The 17,716-nt window shown below is 45.5% G+C and overlaps 2 protein-coding genes across 3 annotated transcripts in view; one reads left to right on the forward strand and one right to left on the reverse strand.

The window, feature by feature from the left end:
- The window catches only part of ERICH6B (glutamate rich 6B), a 45,701-nt gene extending 30,764 nt beyond the window's left edge, over positions 1–14,937 (reverse strand). The window contains exons 1-2 of the mRNA XM_087435744.1: positions 14,414–14,937; positions 6,842–7,080 (exon numbers count right to left, since the gene is read on the reverse strand). Of these exons, the coding sequence (XP_087291870.1) occupies positions 6,842–7,080; positions 14,414–14,931 (757 nt within the window). The 5' untranslated portion in view covers positions 14,932–14,937. The remainder of the gene's footprint in view (positions 1–6,841; positions 7,081–14,413) is intronic.
- Positions 1–17,716, forward strand: part of CBY2 (chibby family member 2) — a 132,931-nt gene that overhangs the window by 44,949 nt on the left and 70,266 nt on the right. The gene's annotated exons all lie outside the window — the stretch shown is intronic.

The raw sequence follows: 17,716 nt of genomic DNA on the forward strand, positions 1-17,716 counted from the left end.
GGCTTGGAAACAAGGGGGCTGTCTAGTATAGATCCACTGAGATATGCAACGGGAGGCTACTATATTTTTTGAGAACTTTTGTAAGTTCTTGGTTACCCTTATTTTATGTCTTCTGGAATTGTGTAGTCCTGACTTTTTTTACCTCCCCCACCCCCACCTCTCCCTCTTCCTACTCCTAAACATGTGTGCGCACACATGTGCATGTGCACACACACAAACACACACCCTACAACCCATTCTTAATAGCAGAGAGGAGCAGGCCCATGATGAAAAAGCAGCGGCGAATTGCTCCATTGTCTCATGGAAGTGTTGGGATTGGAGCCCGGTCTGCGGTGCCTGGATGAGAAGCCTCCCGCACACATGCAGTATCCGTGCTTGCTGGTTCTTCAACTGTGACTGAGCCCTCTACAGACAAGGAATGCTCCAACTTTTAAGAAAACTCATTCCACCATGGCATGGTTCTGACTGTCAGGAATAATTTCCTTTTCTTGACATATTTCCCTGAGGGTGGTCCTATTCTAGCCCTTCAGTGCAGATGGCGAGGTGTGGCCTCAGTTTTGTGTGGCAGATCATGAAATATTTGAAGGCACGTGTCTTCCAGACTTAACACCCCACTTTGCTTCAACACTTCTGCATATGACGTAGTCTCCAAGTCTGTCTAACACCACCGTCTCCTCCAAGCCCCAGCCACTGTGCTCCTAGCTCTCATAGAGTGTGGTATCCCTCAAACTGACAGCTGTCTCTGGGCTGGCCCTCGAACACAGCTAGAGCAGGACAAATCCCCCGTTCTATAACCTTTCAATTGTATTTGGCTATATTAACTTTTCTGGCAGTCACATCGGTCATACCACTGACTTACAGAGCTTGTGGTTGAGTAAAGCATCTACAACAAACAGGGCTTCCCCACCTTGTACTTCTCCATCTCACTGCTTTTGTGGGCCTAAGGGCAGGCTCTCATATAAATTACCATTATATTGTATCCAGCTAGTCCAGGTCCAATGTTTCTGCCTGTCAAGATCTTTTAGAATCTAATTACGTTACCCCCATCACCCAACAGCTTCAGGTCATCTACAAATACAAATAGTCCCCCTACATCTGTACCAAGATAAAGTGTACTGGACAGAGCCCTGTGGACCCCCACTGGAAACTGGGTTGACTCTGATCCTTAAACAGAATCTCCAGGAGGTTATTTAACAGTTATTGCTCCATCATCGGACATTAGCATCCACCTGATAGTTCTCTGTCTTGTCCACAGGAACATCAGGAAGGCTTTGAAAATAAAACACATGTGGAATTTGGGCCTGCTGGGTTACCATAGCTCCCTGATCTAATAACTTTGTCAGAAAGTGACCTAACATCCAGCATTACTTGATTTGTTCTTATTGATCCTATGCTGCTTTCTTGTGGTCATTTTGCTCCCAACATTTGCCCCAGATTTGTTGCAGGGTCATTTCCCAAATTCCTCAAAAACCATAAACATGATTAAGCTCTTCTCTCTCTACGGATAGTCTAGGGTGTTTTTATCTAGGTCAGGACACAGAAGTTACCAATCTCTTCTGATCTTGTCACCAATCTTTGGTTTCTCCTATGTCTTGCCTAATTTTGTTGCACGCTTTTCAATCTGAAGATCATTTTCCTTCACAGTGAAGTCAAAATAAAATACCAATTGAAGAACCTGACTTTCTCTGAACCATTCCTCAACATTGCACTAAACAGTGGCCCTGCCTGCCTTGATCTTTCTGCCCCAATCCTATTTTAAAAGAAACCTTTATTTAGTTGATGCCTGCAGTATTATTATTATTACTTTTTGGTAAGAATTAGTTTATCCTGGGCTTCAACTCTCCTGGCACTATTTTTAAAGTTCAGAGCCATTTTCTTACCTTTACTGTAGGTAACATTCTCATCTTTTTAACCTCTGCATATGATTTCAAAATCCAAGTCCACTGAAGGGAATTCTATGCAAACACTAGTTTGCACTTTTGGGAGTTTTCCCACCCTCTTCCCCATCTGGCCACGGGGCTTGAAGTAAACTGCTCCTCTGATGGCACTTCCCCTCCCTCTGCTTATCCCCACCCACACTTCTATACACTCAGTGTCTCTGTGTGTGCCTATGTCTATACACAGCCCCCTTCCTACCAAGACTGTGTTTGGGGAGTAGGATACACCTTCTCATCATCATATCTGATCTTGAATCAGATGAGGATTCAACAACAATTTCACAAGTATTTAAAAAATATTTATAGGTGCTTACTATGTGCCAGGCACCAATTCTTGAGGGTTTCTACAAGCATGGATATGATGCTCTGTGTTAGGGCCTCCCCTCTACTTTGTTTATGACCCTGCTCTGCACCTGGATAGGAAGACACCTGAGGCCATAAATAGTCCTTCTGGTCCTCCTTCAGAACGCTTCCTCATGTGAATCACGAGGCATTTCTTGTGCCTTTAGCATTCCTTCCATGTCAGACCTGCCACTCTCTGTAGTAATAGGTTTCAAGGATTTATCTGGGTGTTTCTTCTCCATGTTTGGTTCAAAGTTTTATTTGTTGAGAAGGGCCTTGTCATGTGAAATAGTGTTTCTGGCCCACTGGGGTTGAACGGTCCCATAATAAAAAAAAGCTTTAAAAACAGGAACGTAGCGCCCATGAAATTCATCCTACACTTGAAGTTGTCTGGTTCTCCAACATTCTTGTGCCTAAGAATCCTCTGGGGGTCTTGTTAAGAATACAGACAGGAATTCTGATAAGGAAGGCTGGCAATCTGCATCTTTACAGTCACCTGGCGATGGGGATGCACAGTCTTGGGCCTCACGGAGCAGCAGTGTCAATGCCTGCTCTCGTTTCTGCTTGCCCCTGCTGGCCCTCAGTCCACACTGCCAGCTCTTTGGGTTGCTTTTGCCTTGATTGTCTGAGTTTCTCCAGCAAGTGGATGGGTGGCTTCCGCCCTATGCTGAAAGCAGATTCTTTTCTGCATCCGCCATGCTTGGGAATCTTTAGTGTTCTGTACTCCAACTGCAGAAGGCCTGGCTGGCCTTCGTGGATGGGCCCCATCACCATCATGCACAGATCATTCTCTCTCTGTCACTTTCCTCTAACTCCTCTAGATGCTGTTTTGAGCTCTTCTACCTTCCTGCAGCTCCATACTTCCTAGTTTCCTCCTGCACGTTCCCTCACTTTCTCTTAAAACTCTTCACCCTCTCAGAGAAGTCTCTCTGTCATATATTTGTTCCATTCCATTGGCCAGACACAATTATGTACGTATTTCTGGTAAGTTTTACCCAATTATTACCAACACTCTCCAGAAAGATAGATTGTAAACCATAGGCAGAAGGGAAAAGAAAAACCTCCATAAATTTTAGAGAATTTCTTGCTTTTCCTTGTGGTTCAGTCTCTGCTATAGCCACCATCCCTTCACATAACTGCAGAAACCTGGGGTGTGTCATTGACCCTGACTTAGAGGCTCCAATGCAGTCCACACCTTTGGTCCAGGTCACCCACATCACAGTATTTAATCAGTTGGCATTTATTTACTGTGGGTGGCTAGACTTTCACTATACACTAAACACATGTTGGCTTTTAAGAACTCAGTACTAGAAAGACACTTAGCTGCAAAACATGCCCCTACAGACCAAATATGCAGAGTGCTCAAAACCTAAATTAGGTACGGATTTGACTAGCTCTGTAAATTAAGCTTAGGGACCAAAAGGATCATGAATGAACAGGTTAAATAAAATAATGATTTTAGGAGGGCCTCTCTCTGTGGAGGTGGGTCCATAGTGATATGAACCACTTCCCACACCCCAGCCTTCTCCTATCTCTTTTCTCCTCTCCCACATCCTCTCAAGCTTAGCATTGGCACTTCACAGGTGATTACCCAGTAAATGACTTTCAGAATTCTGCTTATGAATATTTAGATAAATGCTCAGATTTTTCCCCGCTGTCATACTTACTAACTTTGAAATGGTTCTAGTTCTTGGGGCTCCATTGGAGCACACATGCTGCAAAGGTCCCCCATGAACTGATTTAGCCTGTAAAATCCTTCTCATCGTGTGCTGCCTGTGCCACTGAACTCCTGGCTTGTGTGGGCCTGCCCTGTGCCTCTCCATTCACTCTCATGGGGTTGCTGGCTCCTAACTTCATTTCACCACATTTGAACTACAACATATAGCAGACATGGAAGGGGGCAGGGAGGTGAGGTGATGGGGGAATCTAATTTACCGCTGCCATGACTACAGATGTGAGATGAATCTGTGAATCTGTGATGAATCAATGTCACCAAGGCTGGATTTAAATTATTAATAATAGCAAGAAATGCTGTTCAGTGTTCCATCCCCGGGATCCTAGAGTGAGGGGCCTTAGGGCTTAATTGGGTAGAGGATTAAGATCCTCAATGCAATCTTGTCGAACTCTCTCGGGTGTCTCCCAGTTGTGGCCACAAAAGTTCATGCTACAGATGTTTTGTGGCTGGGCTTGAATCAGGGCTGGCTTTGACTGCACACTGAGACAGAGTATGGGGTGGTCCGAGGCCCATTCGCCACCATCTGCAAGATTATCTGGATATGGCCTATCACCCCAGGGAACCAGTCTGTAATTGAGGAAGGAAATGGCCTGAGTCCCTGAGGGAAATAGGGCCTGTATTCACGTAGAACAACAACAGGAAGACTACCTAAGAGACAGGGAAAGACTGAAGAAGGTATTTGTTTCAGCGCTTTGATGATGCTCTTTCTCAGATGGAAAAGGGGGCAGCAGGACTAGTAGAGGAGTTTAACTTCTTACCCAAAATATGACTTCAAATGGCATAGGAAGCAGTATATATCATTAGCATGAGAGTCAGTAGTCGAGTCATAATATTTCACATACAGGGAATGCATTTCTCCCCCTTCCCCCAGGGATCCCGGCCGTGGGGTGGCCAGCAGGGTGCAGTTTTCCCTACCTGACTTGCTCTCGTAGGTCCATTCTGTCTGTGTGCCCTGGTCTTGCCAGGCCAGAAATTCTCTATCGTGCTTCACGAAGAATGTAGAAGGTGTCGTGTCATAGTGAGGAGACTCGCCAGCAGGTTCAGAGATAGAAGGAGGGACAGCGAAGAAGATGCTCGCCCAAGAGGGGCCAGCAACTGGGCTCCTGTCAGAGGGTAGCACAGGGGTTGGTCAATTTCCAAACAGGGGCCAGGTTAGGAACCCAGTGCTCTGGCCTGTTGGGAAGTTGGGGTGGTGGTGGCTGTTCTCCAGCTCCTGCAGACTTCCGCCTGCCCCAGATGGTGGATGTCACAAGGTTCGAGGGGACCAGCTTGTGGATCATGGCAAATAGCCTGTGTGCCATTCTGGCCCGCAGAGCCCCACGTTGCCAACTGCTCCTGCACTTAGAGTGAAAGGATCTGTGGGTGCCTTCAAAGGCCAATGGGCTAGGCTTCCATCACTGACAGTCTATGTTCTGGACCATTCTCTGTCCTTCCTGGCTCATGACCCTGCTCACTCCAGTGGCCCTTCCTGCCTCACAGCTCCCTCAGACAGAGTGGAAAAAATACCAACGTAGATGCTGCAGCAGCTTAAAATCAAGCACTGAGGTCTGCCCCCTCTAGTCTGCCCACTACATACACCACCATCATTGAGAAAGGTTTCCACAGGGCCTGATGACAGGGTGTTGAGTGTGAGGGGCAGGCCCTGCTGTCTGGTAGCTCAGGATCAAAAGGGATGACCCCAACACACAGACCCACACCGTGTCCTTCCTTGAGAATCTTTGACTTTTAATGGGGGGCAAGAAACTGTAATTCAAAGGAGTGAGAGGGGCCTTTCGGGTGTTTTGGCCCTGAAGTCATCTCAAGTAAACTGGCCCACTGGCAGAGATGGGCGTAAGGAAAATGCCCAACATATAAATGGGCAGTGACTCTGGTTGGTAGAAAAAAACATTGACTTTGGTGTCATATGACCTGAGCTTGAATCTTGGCTCTTGCATTATAGCAGAGTAACTTTGGGTAAGTTACTTAACTTCTCTGTGCCTCAGTTTCTGCGCCTTTTTGATAATCACACCTCTACCACAGGTCCCCACAGGTGAGGTCAGAACGAGAGTGGCTGTTGTTCTTATAGGGGAAGTAAGAAGTTCAGCAGCCCTTCATGAGACAGGCCCGTTTCCTGTCTGGGTCAGGGTCCCCTGATGCAGGACAGGGAGGGGTGAGGGGCTGCAGTCTGAGGCTGGGGGTGAGAGGGTGAGGGAGAGAGGAGGAGGCCACTTGCTCGAGCCGAGAGTCACCACAGGAACACCGTTCTCCCTCCAGCGTCTGTGGGAGTTACAGGCAGATCTTGTGCCACTTCCAAGGGACCAGTGGGAGGGCCTGGGTCTGTGCCGGCCTATGGGCTGGGGCAGAGTGGCTATGTTCTCAGGATGCACCATTGAAAAGGGGCTCCGGGGTCAAGTGGCAAGACAGTAGGTCCTAGGTCAGGTGACCGCAGGGATCAAGAACTAGTGGACACAGGTGAGCTCTTTAGGCAAGTGTCAACTCCTGCTCTGCTCCAGGCCTCAAGGCCAGATCAGGAGACTCCCCTGGGCTTTATCCTTCCAGTGGGAGAAGGCCTGTCCTACCTCACTCACCAGGTGCCCACTGGGACCCAAAGAGACAATGCAAGTCCCCATGAAAGGACACTGAGAAGTCAAAGCTGCCAAACAAACATGGAGATTATATGTAAGGTAACGGTGGCCGCTCTGATCATTTCCATCTTCAGGTACATTTACACAGCACCCTCCCTGCCATGCTTGCCCTGGGCTGGGACATTGCAGGGCCCTCTGGGGCACCTGCCAGGGCTCCACCGTGGCCTTAGCACCTGGGAAGCAGGACCAGGGTTCTGGCCTACCTGGGCCAAACACCAGCTCCCCGCCCCGTCCACATGGGGAAGGTGCAAGGAGCAGCCATTGGATCTTAGATCCTGGGGAGATTTGATGGTTCCGCGCCTGCATCTGCAGCTGCTTCAGAGCGGGGAAGGCCTGGGGGACCTTCAGGGCGTGGGTGTGGAAATGGGAGAGGGGGTCTTGCTGTTTCTCAGGGACTGGTGGAACACCTGACCTGAATCTGCTCCCCTTTCCCAGGCCCCGCCTTAACAAACAAACGCGAGTGCAACACTTCTTGCCTAAAGGGGTTTGTGGAGGGTCCAGTCTCTCAGAAACCTTGTGTCAGGGAAAGCCAGGGCCTCTCCAAACACCCCAAGGCCTGGGCCTGGACTCTGGGGACACAAGCCAAAGAGCATATGGACAGACACAGTAAGACCCCAGGGCCTCTCTGATCCCCACGCTGTCCTCAGGGCCCTGGGAACAAGAAACCCACTCAGCTGAACTATGAATAAAGGCTTGGATGGGTGCGCGTGTTTGGAATAAAGCTGACTAGGAATCATGATTTGTGTTCCAGGTGTGCTAAGTTTTCCACGTGGTGGCTCGCAGGGAGCAGAAGGGAGAATAACAACGATCTGTAGCGCTTACAGAGCGTGTCCTGTGTGCTAGCTACTGTTCTAAGTGTGCCCTGTGAGTTAATACTCATTTAATCCTCACCACAGCCCTGCGAAGCTGCAACTCTTATGGTCCCATTTTACAGATGAGGAAACTGAGGCACAAAGAGTTTGAGTGGCTGCCGTTTGGCACACAGCTCCTGGGTGGAGGAGCTGAGATTCACACCAGGCAGCCTGGCTCCAGATTCCCTGTTCTCAATCACGACCTTTTCTCAATCATGACCTTTCAGGGGGTCACTTCACTGTCTGGCCCCTTCACTGCCACATAGCTTAACACGCTGTGTGGGTCAGTAACTGAGGTGAAGAGGCCTTCGAAAAGCCATGACCTCTTACACTTGGCCTTAGTTGGGGCTATCCTGTCAGATCCGTGTTGCTCAGACTCCAGAAGTGTCAAGCATGGCATGGAGGGGTCAATGTCTCCACTGCAGGATTAGGGGGCTGACCTCACCAGGTTGAGCGGTAGCCCTGCGCAGAGCCCTGGGCCCTCAAGTTGTAACCAGTGGCTTCCCTAAGCAGCAGAGCTGGGAGTTCATTCCTGCTTCTCACCATAACCAAAGTGGTCTTGTGCTTTCTTTGTATCTAGTGTCAACCCACTTCACCAGTGGAGATAAACGACTGCCTTCCCCCAGTCATCCTTTGGGGAGGGATTGTAGGGGGTGAGCCACAAAGACAAGACCTGTGAATCAGAAGTCTTGTGTACCCCCACACTGGTTTCCACAGAGCTGGCACACAGAAGGCATTTACTCATTTATTCCATATGTTATTGATCGTCTAGCATGTGCCAAGCCCTGTGGCAGTTTAGTGAATACTCACTGAATGATAATTTAACTCTTGGAAATATGCCTGAGCAGGGAAGATTGAAACTTCCTTTGGGCATTCATTCATCTATTCACCACGAGCACCGCCTGTGAGCTTTTTGCTATCTCTTCCCAGTTCAGACCTTCCCTCCAGACTCAGATCACCAACTGCCCTTTCATCTCTGTAGTTCTGGGCATCCAGGACTCTGATCTTGGGACCACCCCTCACCCTGTGAGTGACTGAGTGGTAGAGGGGAGCAGTATTACAAGGTCCTTTATGGACCAGTCCAGGAGACCCCCCGACTGAACCCCTCCTTCCTCAGAGGACTTGCTCCCGGCACCCCCATTCCATCCTCACCCCCGACTCCCCATCTTTAGGATTGCAAAGGTCCTGAAACATCATCTCTAAGCACGAATTTCCACCTGATTTGTCCAAAAAGAAAACTATTACCTTGCATTAAGATCAGGAAGGCTTTGTGATGAAGAAGCCACCTTGAATTCTATTGGAAAAAAGAACAGAAAGACAAATTGGAAAAAAAGAAAGCATTTTTCTTTCTGTTGAAAAATGTGTTGTTAGGCACATGATGCTGGGATTGGGATGGAGAGGCCCTGATTTATAGAATTTTTCTATTTTTACTTTTCCCCAGTGTTGTCTCTCTTAATGATTTCCTTTAGAAATTAAGGGGTTGAAATTTTATAAAATCAAAGAGAACTCAGGGAGATAATTTTCCTGAAATCATGGATTTTGGAAATTCAAGTTTGCTTTGTCAATCTTTTCTTTTTTTTTGTGAGGAAGATCAGCCCTGAGCTAACATCCACGCTAATCCTCCTCTTTTTGCTGAGAAAGACCGGCCCTGAGCTAAGATCTATTGCCAATCCTCCTCCTTTTTTTCCCCAAAGCCCCAGTAGATAGTTGTATGTCATAGCTGCACATCTTTCTAGTTGCTGTATGTGGGATGCTGCCTCAGCATGGCCGGAGAAGCAGTGCGTCGGTGTGCGCCCGGGATCCGAACCCGGGCCCGCCAGTAGCGGAGCACGCGCACTTAACCGCTAAGCCACCGGGCCGGCCCTGCTTTGTCAATCTTTTGAGTCATAGAGATCTCCTCTGTCATGAGATGAAGGATTCTGTACAGGAGAGGTGACTGAGGGGTCAGAGGATACAAATATTTTAAAAATTATTTTTAATTTTAAAGAACCTGTGTCATTTAATCACCTGTTTGCCTTGAATGATACAACATTAAGAATTCCACGTACAATTGGGATAACATATGCCATTAATTCTTGTACTAGAGAATGGCCCAGTGGAAGTAGTAAAAAAATGACAATCAGAAAATTTGAATTTGAAACTTAAATGTTCAACACTTACACTTATCCGCAGTTTACCCATGCGGCAGAGTATTGTCGAGGAATCTTACGTAGCTATTAAAATAATGTCTACAAAAAGTAGGCAACGCGGGCAAATATTGAAGTGACAATACTAAGTTATAAACGTAAAATATATACTTGTATCTACAGCATTTTAAAATGGTAAAAACAAAACAAAACGAGGACCACCACCACCAAATATGCAAAAAATAGGGGTGGGAGGGATAGAATAGAAATCACTAAAATGTGAATCAGCTTTATTTATATTTGGTCGTTGGTAAGTTGGGTGATGTTTTTCTACTTTCTGCTTTTCAAATTTTCCATAAAAAAAGGACAAAAGTAGATTTTGTTTCTTTCTATGTCACTCTTCTAAAATTAAAATATGCCCATAATTTACTAAAAAGCCGAAACAAAGAATGAAAGAAGGAGGAAAGGAGAAAAGAATGAGAAGTGAGAAGAAGAGAAAGAAGAGAGGTCTTGGGAGCCTGTCCTGGCTCCTCTAATTATTTTCCATGACCTTGGAGTAGTCACATACCCTCTAACTCCAGGTTCCTTGGTTGTGAAGTAGGGGGAGGGGGCGTAAATAACGGCTGGGAGAATCAGAGGAGACAAAGATTATGAAATACACAATATACACCCTAAGCTATTGGACTGTGCTCCTGATCTTCGGGGCAAGACACGCACAGAAAATGATGCTGTTTGTATGGGAGCAGAGTGGAGGCTGTGAGGGGACTGGTCCTGGGTCTTAGCATCTCCCCCCACCAGTTGCCAACTCAAGGAACACTGTTTGGGAAGCTCTATCACAATCTGTGAACTTTCCTGCTTGACAAGTTGGCTGGCTCTCCCATCCCTGCCTTATTAGTACATCTCAAACCTTTCTTCTTAAATACACAGAATTGCTAGGTTCCCTGTTGGAAATGGTCATCGGGACACCAACTCTCAATTAGAAATGGCAACCGAATTATAGCATTTAGGCCAAACAGCATCCTGAGCCATGGAAGAGGAGCTAGCAAGGGTAAAGAAAATCAAATCCAGCAGATGTGTATCAAAATACTATTAAGCAAAAACATTATGAATCAAAACTAATATACTGTGACATTTCCATGGGACTATTTGCTACAGAGCAGAATTCATTTTTAAGGTCTTGGGGGCCAGCCCCGTGGCTTAGTGGTTAAGTGCGCGCCCTCCACAGCTGGCTGTCCGGGTTCGGATCCCGGCGCGCACCAACGCACCGCTTCTCCGGCCATGCTGATGCTGCTTCCCACATACAGCAACTAGAAGGATGTGCAACTATGACATACAACTATCTACTGGGGCTTTGGGGGAAAAATAAATAAATAAAATTATTAAAAAAAAGAAGGTCTTGGCTTCTAAAAAAACATAAGGGGCCTCATTATGGGGTGGTTTCATGTTCTATAACAGCATGATAGTAATGTAGATTGTACTTCGTCCTTCTAGCACCTTCCTGCACCTTGCGAGATTAGAAGAGTATTTTTACACCTTACAATTGTATGGTGTGGGAGAGCTTTCAGAACATTTCAGATGTGTTCTTTCGTTTAATTATCGCAATCACACTGTGAAGAAAGCTATTTTTACACGTGGGGAAACTGAAACTTAGAGGAGGTAAGTGACATGCCCAAGGCCAAGGGCCCCACCGTGTGCTGGATCTTCTGACTCTGACAGCACAGTGTTTACACCCAGGTTTTCAGAAACTATTTGGAACCTCTGGGGGAGATCAGTCATGTGTGGTTACTGATTATTGAGTGGCAATTCATGCTGCATTTATATTCAAGTTGCTCATCTGATTTTATTGGATTTCCCCACAAACCATGGGGAAAATCATCCCTTTAAAGAAGAGGGGCACAGGGATTGTTAGTCTGACCCTACCCTGATTTGTCCAGGGCAACGGGAGTCTCTGAAATTGACCTGCCTGCAGAGTAGTTGGGTGGGTGGCATAGATCCCTTCACACCCTAGTTCATTGCACCTTCTCTTGTCTTCTCATTACGTCCATTTCACAAAGGGGGGATATGTGGCCAGGGGAGTGTAAACTACCCTTCACAAGTCAATGGTAGGGGAATAATGAAATACAACATAATATAATAATAACAACAATAACAATAATAGCTAACACTTACATAGGCTTAAAATGCTATGTGCCTGTGTATAGCTCATAATGCTTTACATAATTTAACCCCTTTAATCCTCATAAACATCCCATAAGGTAGATCTATTGTTATTCCTAATTTAGAGTTAAGAAAACCAAGACACAGAGGGGTTAAGTGACTTGCCCAAGCTCATGCAACTAATAAGTGGGAGAGAGGTGGCATTCAAACCTAGGCAGTCAAGCTCCTGAGAGAGGAATTAAACAGCGCTCTTTGTGACAGACTCATATCTGCCACCAAATAGACAAATAATGGCACTCATGTTTCTCCCTCCTTGCCTGATCCTGTGGCAGACATCGCTAGTCGATCATGGCACTCCTTCCTGCTGAGCCCAAATGGGGCCTCAGAGTCCTTCTTGACGTAGTGCTCCACCACTAACCTCTAGGAATTAATCCATCAGCATGAGAGATGGAAGCTCATTTGTCAATTCTAGGGTTCATTTTATAGGTGCCAATTAATTCATAAAGCTGTTTTTAAAAATAAATGTGGGTATGTGCTTGCATGTATGAATGTATGTATGCCTGACTTTATGAAATGAATGAAACTGAACTTGATTCAATTTGCATTTACTGAGCATCTGCTATGGGTCAGGAAGGCACTCTTGTTAGGCACTGAAGTTCAAAACAAGGGATAAACAAAATTAAATCTTAAAGGTATTGGGAGAATATTCCACATAAGGAAATCCTGATATAAAATCTTTTGAAGAGTTAAGAATCTTCTTGTAAACCCCTTCGTAACTTAACCTGTTTTGTAGAATTTGGCTTGGTACCCAGGTTTTTCATAGACCAAGACATTCTTCCATGTGCCTTTAAAGGCATTTTCACATTCCCCTACAGTTTTTCCAGTGCCTCTCCAATTTTTGCTAGCAGGGCATTTATTTTCAAAGCTTTTGCTTTATATACAGTTCCATTCACTTGACAGCATGTATTTGTCCTACTCAAGTGGGTAATATATTTACAAAGGTCCAGCACATAGAGGGGACATGTTAAGAATGCTTGATTCACACTGTGCAAAAGAAATGGGCTAAATGTTATTTTTCAGTATTAGAATTACACTTGGTGCTTGAAGAACAGGGATCTTAGGATTCTGAGAAGGAGCTTAATGGTAGAGGCACACAGAAAAGAGAGTTTCCCAGCAATAGAGGAATTACCTCTGCAACGTCCCAACTAAACTTCCATGAGGGTCATAGGAGTCTAGGATGATACATCTGATTTGATGGAGAGGGACGTAAAGGTGAACGCCTGTATGGCTGCTGAGAACACCCAGATTTTAGAATGTAGGTTGTGCGTAATCATATTGGGATTTAAAAATTCAAGATGTCTGAGATGCTGGCTGTTAGTAACAGAACTGGATCCAGAAAAACAGTTTAGTTCTACTTCTAGGTCAACATTAAGATGATGCAGATGACCTGGATTTTTAACTTTCTGCACCTAGTTGGATATGGCCATACAGAGATGACATCAAGGGACGGCATCATGTGGGACTATGTGTGAATGCATATCAGCCACTTCTAGCAACAGCACAGGAGGCCACTGCCAAAGAAAAAACTGAATTTAAGGCAAAGTTGCCAATTGCAGAAACAGTTTTGGAAAAATGTCAGCCCTAGGATGAGAGAAAGCACTCCAAACTTAAATACTCACCAGCAGGGTAAGATGATGCCTTCCAAGGGCCGAATGGGCACCCTGAGAACCGTACTAGTGTCTGTTGACCTAGCAACAGATTGTGGGAATGTATTCTAGGGAATAATTAGAGGTCATTGATAAAATTTAGCTATAAGGATGTTTATCAAAGGGCCATTTAAAAAAGTAACAAAGGGGGCCGGCCTGGTGGCGCAAGCGGTTGAGTGCGTGCGCTCCGCTGCGGCGGCCCGGGGTTCGCTGGTTCGGATCCCGGGCGCGCACCGACGCACTGCTTGGTAAGCCATGCTGTGGCGGCGTCCCATATAAAGTGGAGGAAGATGGGCACAGATGTTAGCCCAGGGCCGTCTTCCTCGGCAAAAAAAAAAAAAAAAAGAGGAGGATTGGCGGATGTTAGCTCAGGGCTGATCTCCTCACCAAAAAAAAAAAAAAAAAAAAGTAACAAAAAAATCAGAAGCAATGAATGATCAATAATAGGGGATCGATCAAAAATATGGTTTGAAAATACAATACATTGTGATGCAGCCATTAAAATGATTTGTGGAAAACTTAATACATGAAATGATATTCACATAAGTAGGTAATATTTATATATAATTACAATATATAAATACATAAATAAATGTACCTTAAAAAGCAGGTTACCAACACTATATAAAGTCTGGGAAGGATATAACCTAAGTGTGAAAAGGATTATCGCCCCTGGATGGTAATGCTTTCTTCTTTTTGCTTATATATAGTTTCCCAAACATTCACAATGAACATGTATTACTTGTGCAATAAGGAAAAGAAAAGATACAAATTATGGGGTGTTTTTTGTGTGTCTTGTTTTGGTTTGTTTATGACCAGGCATGTTATGATCATCAAGTCTCCCTGTCTGCTCTGTCGGCACAGTTCTCTGGGGCTTGGCTATTGAAATTGTGAGTATAACTTGCTCAGTAACGAGTCTTCCAATCTGTCAGCACCATGGGTAGGGTTGACAATTAGAGCTTTGGCTATATCTCAGTTTATTCTTTTTTCCTGGGCATTGTGGTGAACTAGCACTACCATCTTTTGGGAGGTCTTCCTCTAGATACTCACCCTGTACCAGATACTCCTCTTCATGCAAATGCTCATTTCCTTTCAGATCCTTTCCCTCTTCCAGATACTCTCCCTCCTCCAGATATTCACCCTCTCCCGGTAACTTTTCATACAGATACTCCTTGTCTTCTAGACACTTTTCCTTTTGCAGATCCTTTTCCTCCTTCAGAAACTCCTTTTCATACAGAAACTCCTTTCCTTTCAGATACTCTTCCTCGTCCAGATACTCACTCTCCTCCAGATACTCTTCCTCTTCAGGAAATGGAGATTCTTCCTTTGAGCTCTCCTCATCTCCTTCAGTATCTTCTTCCTCTGAAGAGAAGGTCTGTGTGGAACGTTCGGAAAGTGTGGGAGGGTAAGAAGATGATGTTTCTCCTGATGACTGATCATTTTCAGTAGACATGTTGGGGAATCATTAAACAGATGAAACCCTTCAGCAGCGGGCAAAGTTACTTCATCAGCCTGGTAACCAAGAAAGGAATAAAATCCCATTAGTCAGTAATTCCTACTGCATATTGACATATATTCATTTGTGTTCCCTCATTTCATTCAGTAGTCTTTGGATGGCCCTTTGAGTATGCAGATCAGAACATGGTGGCCCACGAAAAGGCACAAAAAGAGGGAACAGAAGTTTTGCCCTCCAGGAGCTAGTGGGAGTGACCAAACCCAAAGGCAACATCTTTGAAATTACCACACAATAGGAAGTAAATGAGGAGGGCTGGAAAGTAAAGGAGTGATCAGTGTTTAGTGGTGCAACCATCAGAGAAGACTTTTATTTATTCATCAAGAAATATTTATTGCCACAATAAACAAGACAGAGACTGTCTTTCAGGAGCTTGAAATCTGGGAAGAAAAACAGTCATGGAAACAGATTTCTACAAACAAAGTGACAAGCACAGTGGAAGAGGTACAGGTGGGGTGGTATAGACACAGTGATTGGGGCCTAGGTCAGTGATGTAGAGGAGGAAGAAATATTCTTCTATCCTTCTAGATTCTTCTGGCTGGTCTAAGAATTAAGTTGACATGAGACAGAATAACAGGAGAAAGTCAAACAAATTTAATAACACGTATACATGAGAGAAACCCAGGAAAACTGAGTAACTCACCAAAATGGCCAAAGCCACCACCTTAAATACCACCTTCAGCTAAAGACAAAGGAGGATGTTGGGGGTAGAAGTTTGGGACTCCAAAGGGGAGGAAAACAATTCACATGGAGAAGGAAAAGCAAATGTTTGATAAACAAATGTTTTCCATGCCTTGCAAAGACAATGAGACACGGAGAGGACTTTGATCAAACGGGCCTTGCTAGGTTCCTCCCTGTCTACCACACCTAGTTCATATTATACTATAGTTATCTATGGATTAGCTCCTTCCTTGAACAGGCCTTCTAACTTAAATTCTTCTAGGCTGTTAAGAGGAAGGTCAAAGTTTCTTCCTGAGTCTTTTGTTCTTAAAAATAATCAAGCCAAAGAGACACGTTTTTGAGGTGGCAAATTCTGCTTCCGTACAAAGGCCCCTGTAGCTGGAGGTTTGCAAGGCACATTCTCATGGCTCACTTGCTCTGCCACCTCTGTAGGAAGCACCACCCACTGTGAATTCACTTGGCAAACGTTTACTTATTTTTACTCCCCAGCTCCAACACAACTGTGAACCCCTTGGCTCCTCCAGGAAGTCTTCCATACTCCATCCTATGCTCCATCTGTACCTTCTATATGTTCATTCAAGTAACTGTTTTGCTATACTAAAAAGTTTGTTTGCACGTCTGTCTTTCCAGCAGAGGGTGGGGAAGATTGACTCTTCTTTCAAAATATATTTTGAAATCTTCCACTCTTCTCCACCCCTACTGTGACCACCTGCAGTGACCCTATCATCTCTAGTGTGGATTACTGCAACCCCCTCTCAACTGGGCTTCTCACAACCACTGCTGCCGCCCTGCTGGTCATTCTCCGTGAAGAGTGTTCTTGTGAAAATATAAATGAGATCATGATAGCCATTGCTTAAAAATCCCCCAGTGGCTTTCCCATGCACTTAGAATAAAAAGTAAACACCATTCCATGGCTTCCAGGGCCCTTGGAGATCTGGTGTCTGCCAGGCTTTCTGACTTCTCTCTTACCATCCTCCTCCATGCTCCCATGCCATTATTCTCTCCTATAGCCCTCACCACTATTTCTAATTCTGTTTCTGTGTTTACTCGTTCAATTTTTCTTTTCCACTAGACTGTAAGTGTCTCAATGACAGTGACCTTATGTGAGCTGTTCCCCACTCTATCTCCAATGACAGATGTCTCTAGAGCAGTGCATCTCAAAGTTTTAAAAATGATAATATTTATTCTGTACAATGGGATAAGTTGAAGAGGCTGCTCATTGTGGAGGCAGCCTGCCCAGAATCCCATTTGCTCTTTGGACTTAAGAGATAAATATCTTGCCCTACTTTTTTCCAGATCTCTGATGGGGAAGCTCTGTTCTAGGGAACCAGCCAGACGAGATAACTAGGATCACTTTCTAGCACGTGTGAAATACGATGCCCGAGATGAGGGGTGTGATGTGTAAAGACATTCACAATGGGCCAGTGGTTTATTTGTCTACCCACAGGGTTGCTGGAGCCCTTGGATTATTGGATTCTGATAGGATTAGCCTGGGGCAGTATGGTGAACATAGAGGTGTGCTCCCAGACCTCTTTTCAAAGCAAGACTTGGTGCCCAGCTGTAGGGAGGGTGGTCAACAGACAATCTCTAGCCACCCGCTTCTTCGGGATCTGCCTCAGCTGCAGAGAGCCATCTGCTGGAAGTCATGCCCTTCTCGGGGCAGCCTGCATCTGGAACTAAGCCAGGTGGGGGTATAAAAGTCCAGCCGACCCCAGGCGGGACACCTCTGGGAGGTAGCCTTCATTCCTGAGCTCTCCAGCAGGCTGGCCAAGCTTGCCAAGCCTGCTCCCCAGTACCACCCCCTCTACCGGGCCTGCTTCCTTGCCCTTCCCTTCTCAGATGTTGGTCCCTCATAAACATTTTACATCTCAACAGGTTGCATCTCAACAGTTTGTATTTTAGAGTCTATTTCCAGAGAACTCACCCCGTGACAGGCAGCTTCACAAAATGTAAATCTGGAAAAGAACTGATTGCAAGATTCTTGGGGAAATGCCTCATGGACAGCTTGAAAATTTAGAAGGTTGGGAGGGTGGGGAGCAACCAG

The sequence above is a fragment of the Ceratotherium simum genome, chromosome 10, assembly GCF_057802395.1.
Source record: "Ceratotherium simum simum isolate JZ-2026a chromosome 10, ASM5780239v1, whole genome shotgun sequence".
In the NCBI taxonomy this organism is placed as follows: domain Eukaryota; kingdom Metazoa; phylum Chordata; class Mammalia; order Perissodactyla; family Rhinocerotidae; genus Ceratotherium; species Ceratotherium simum.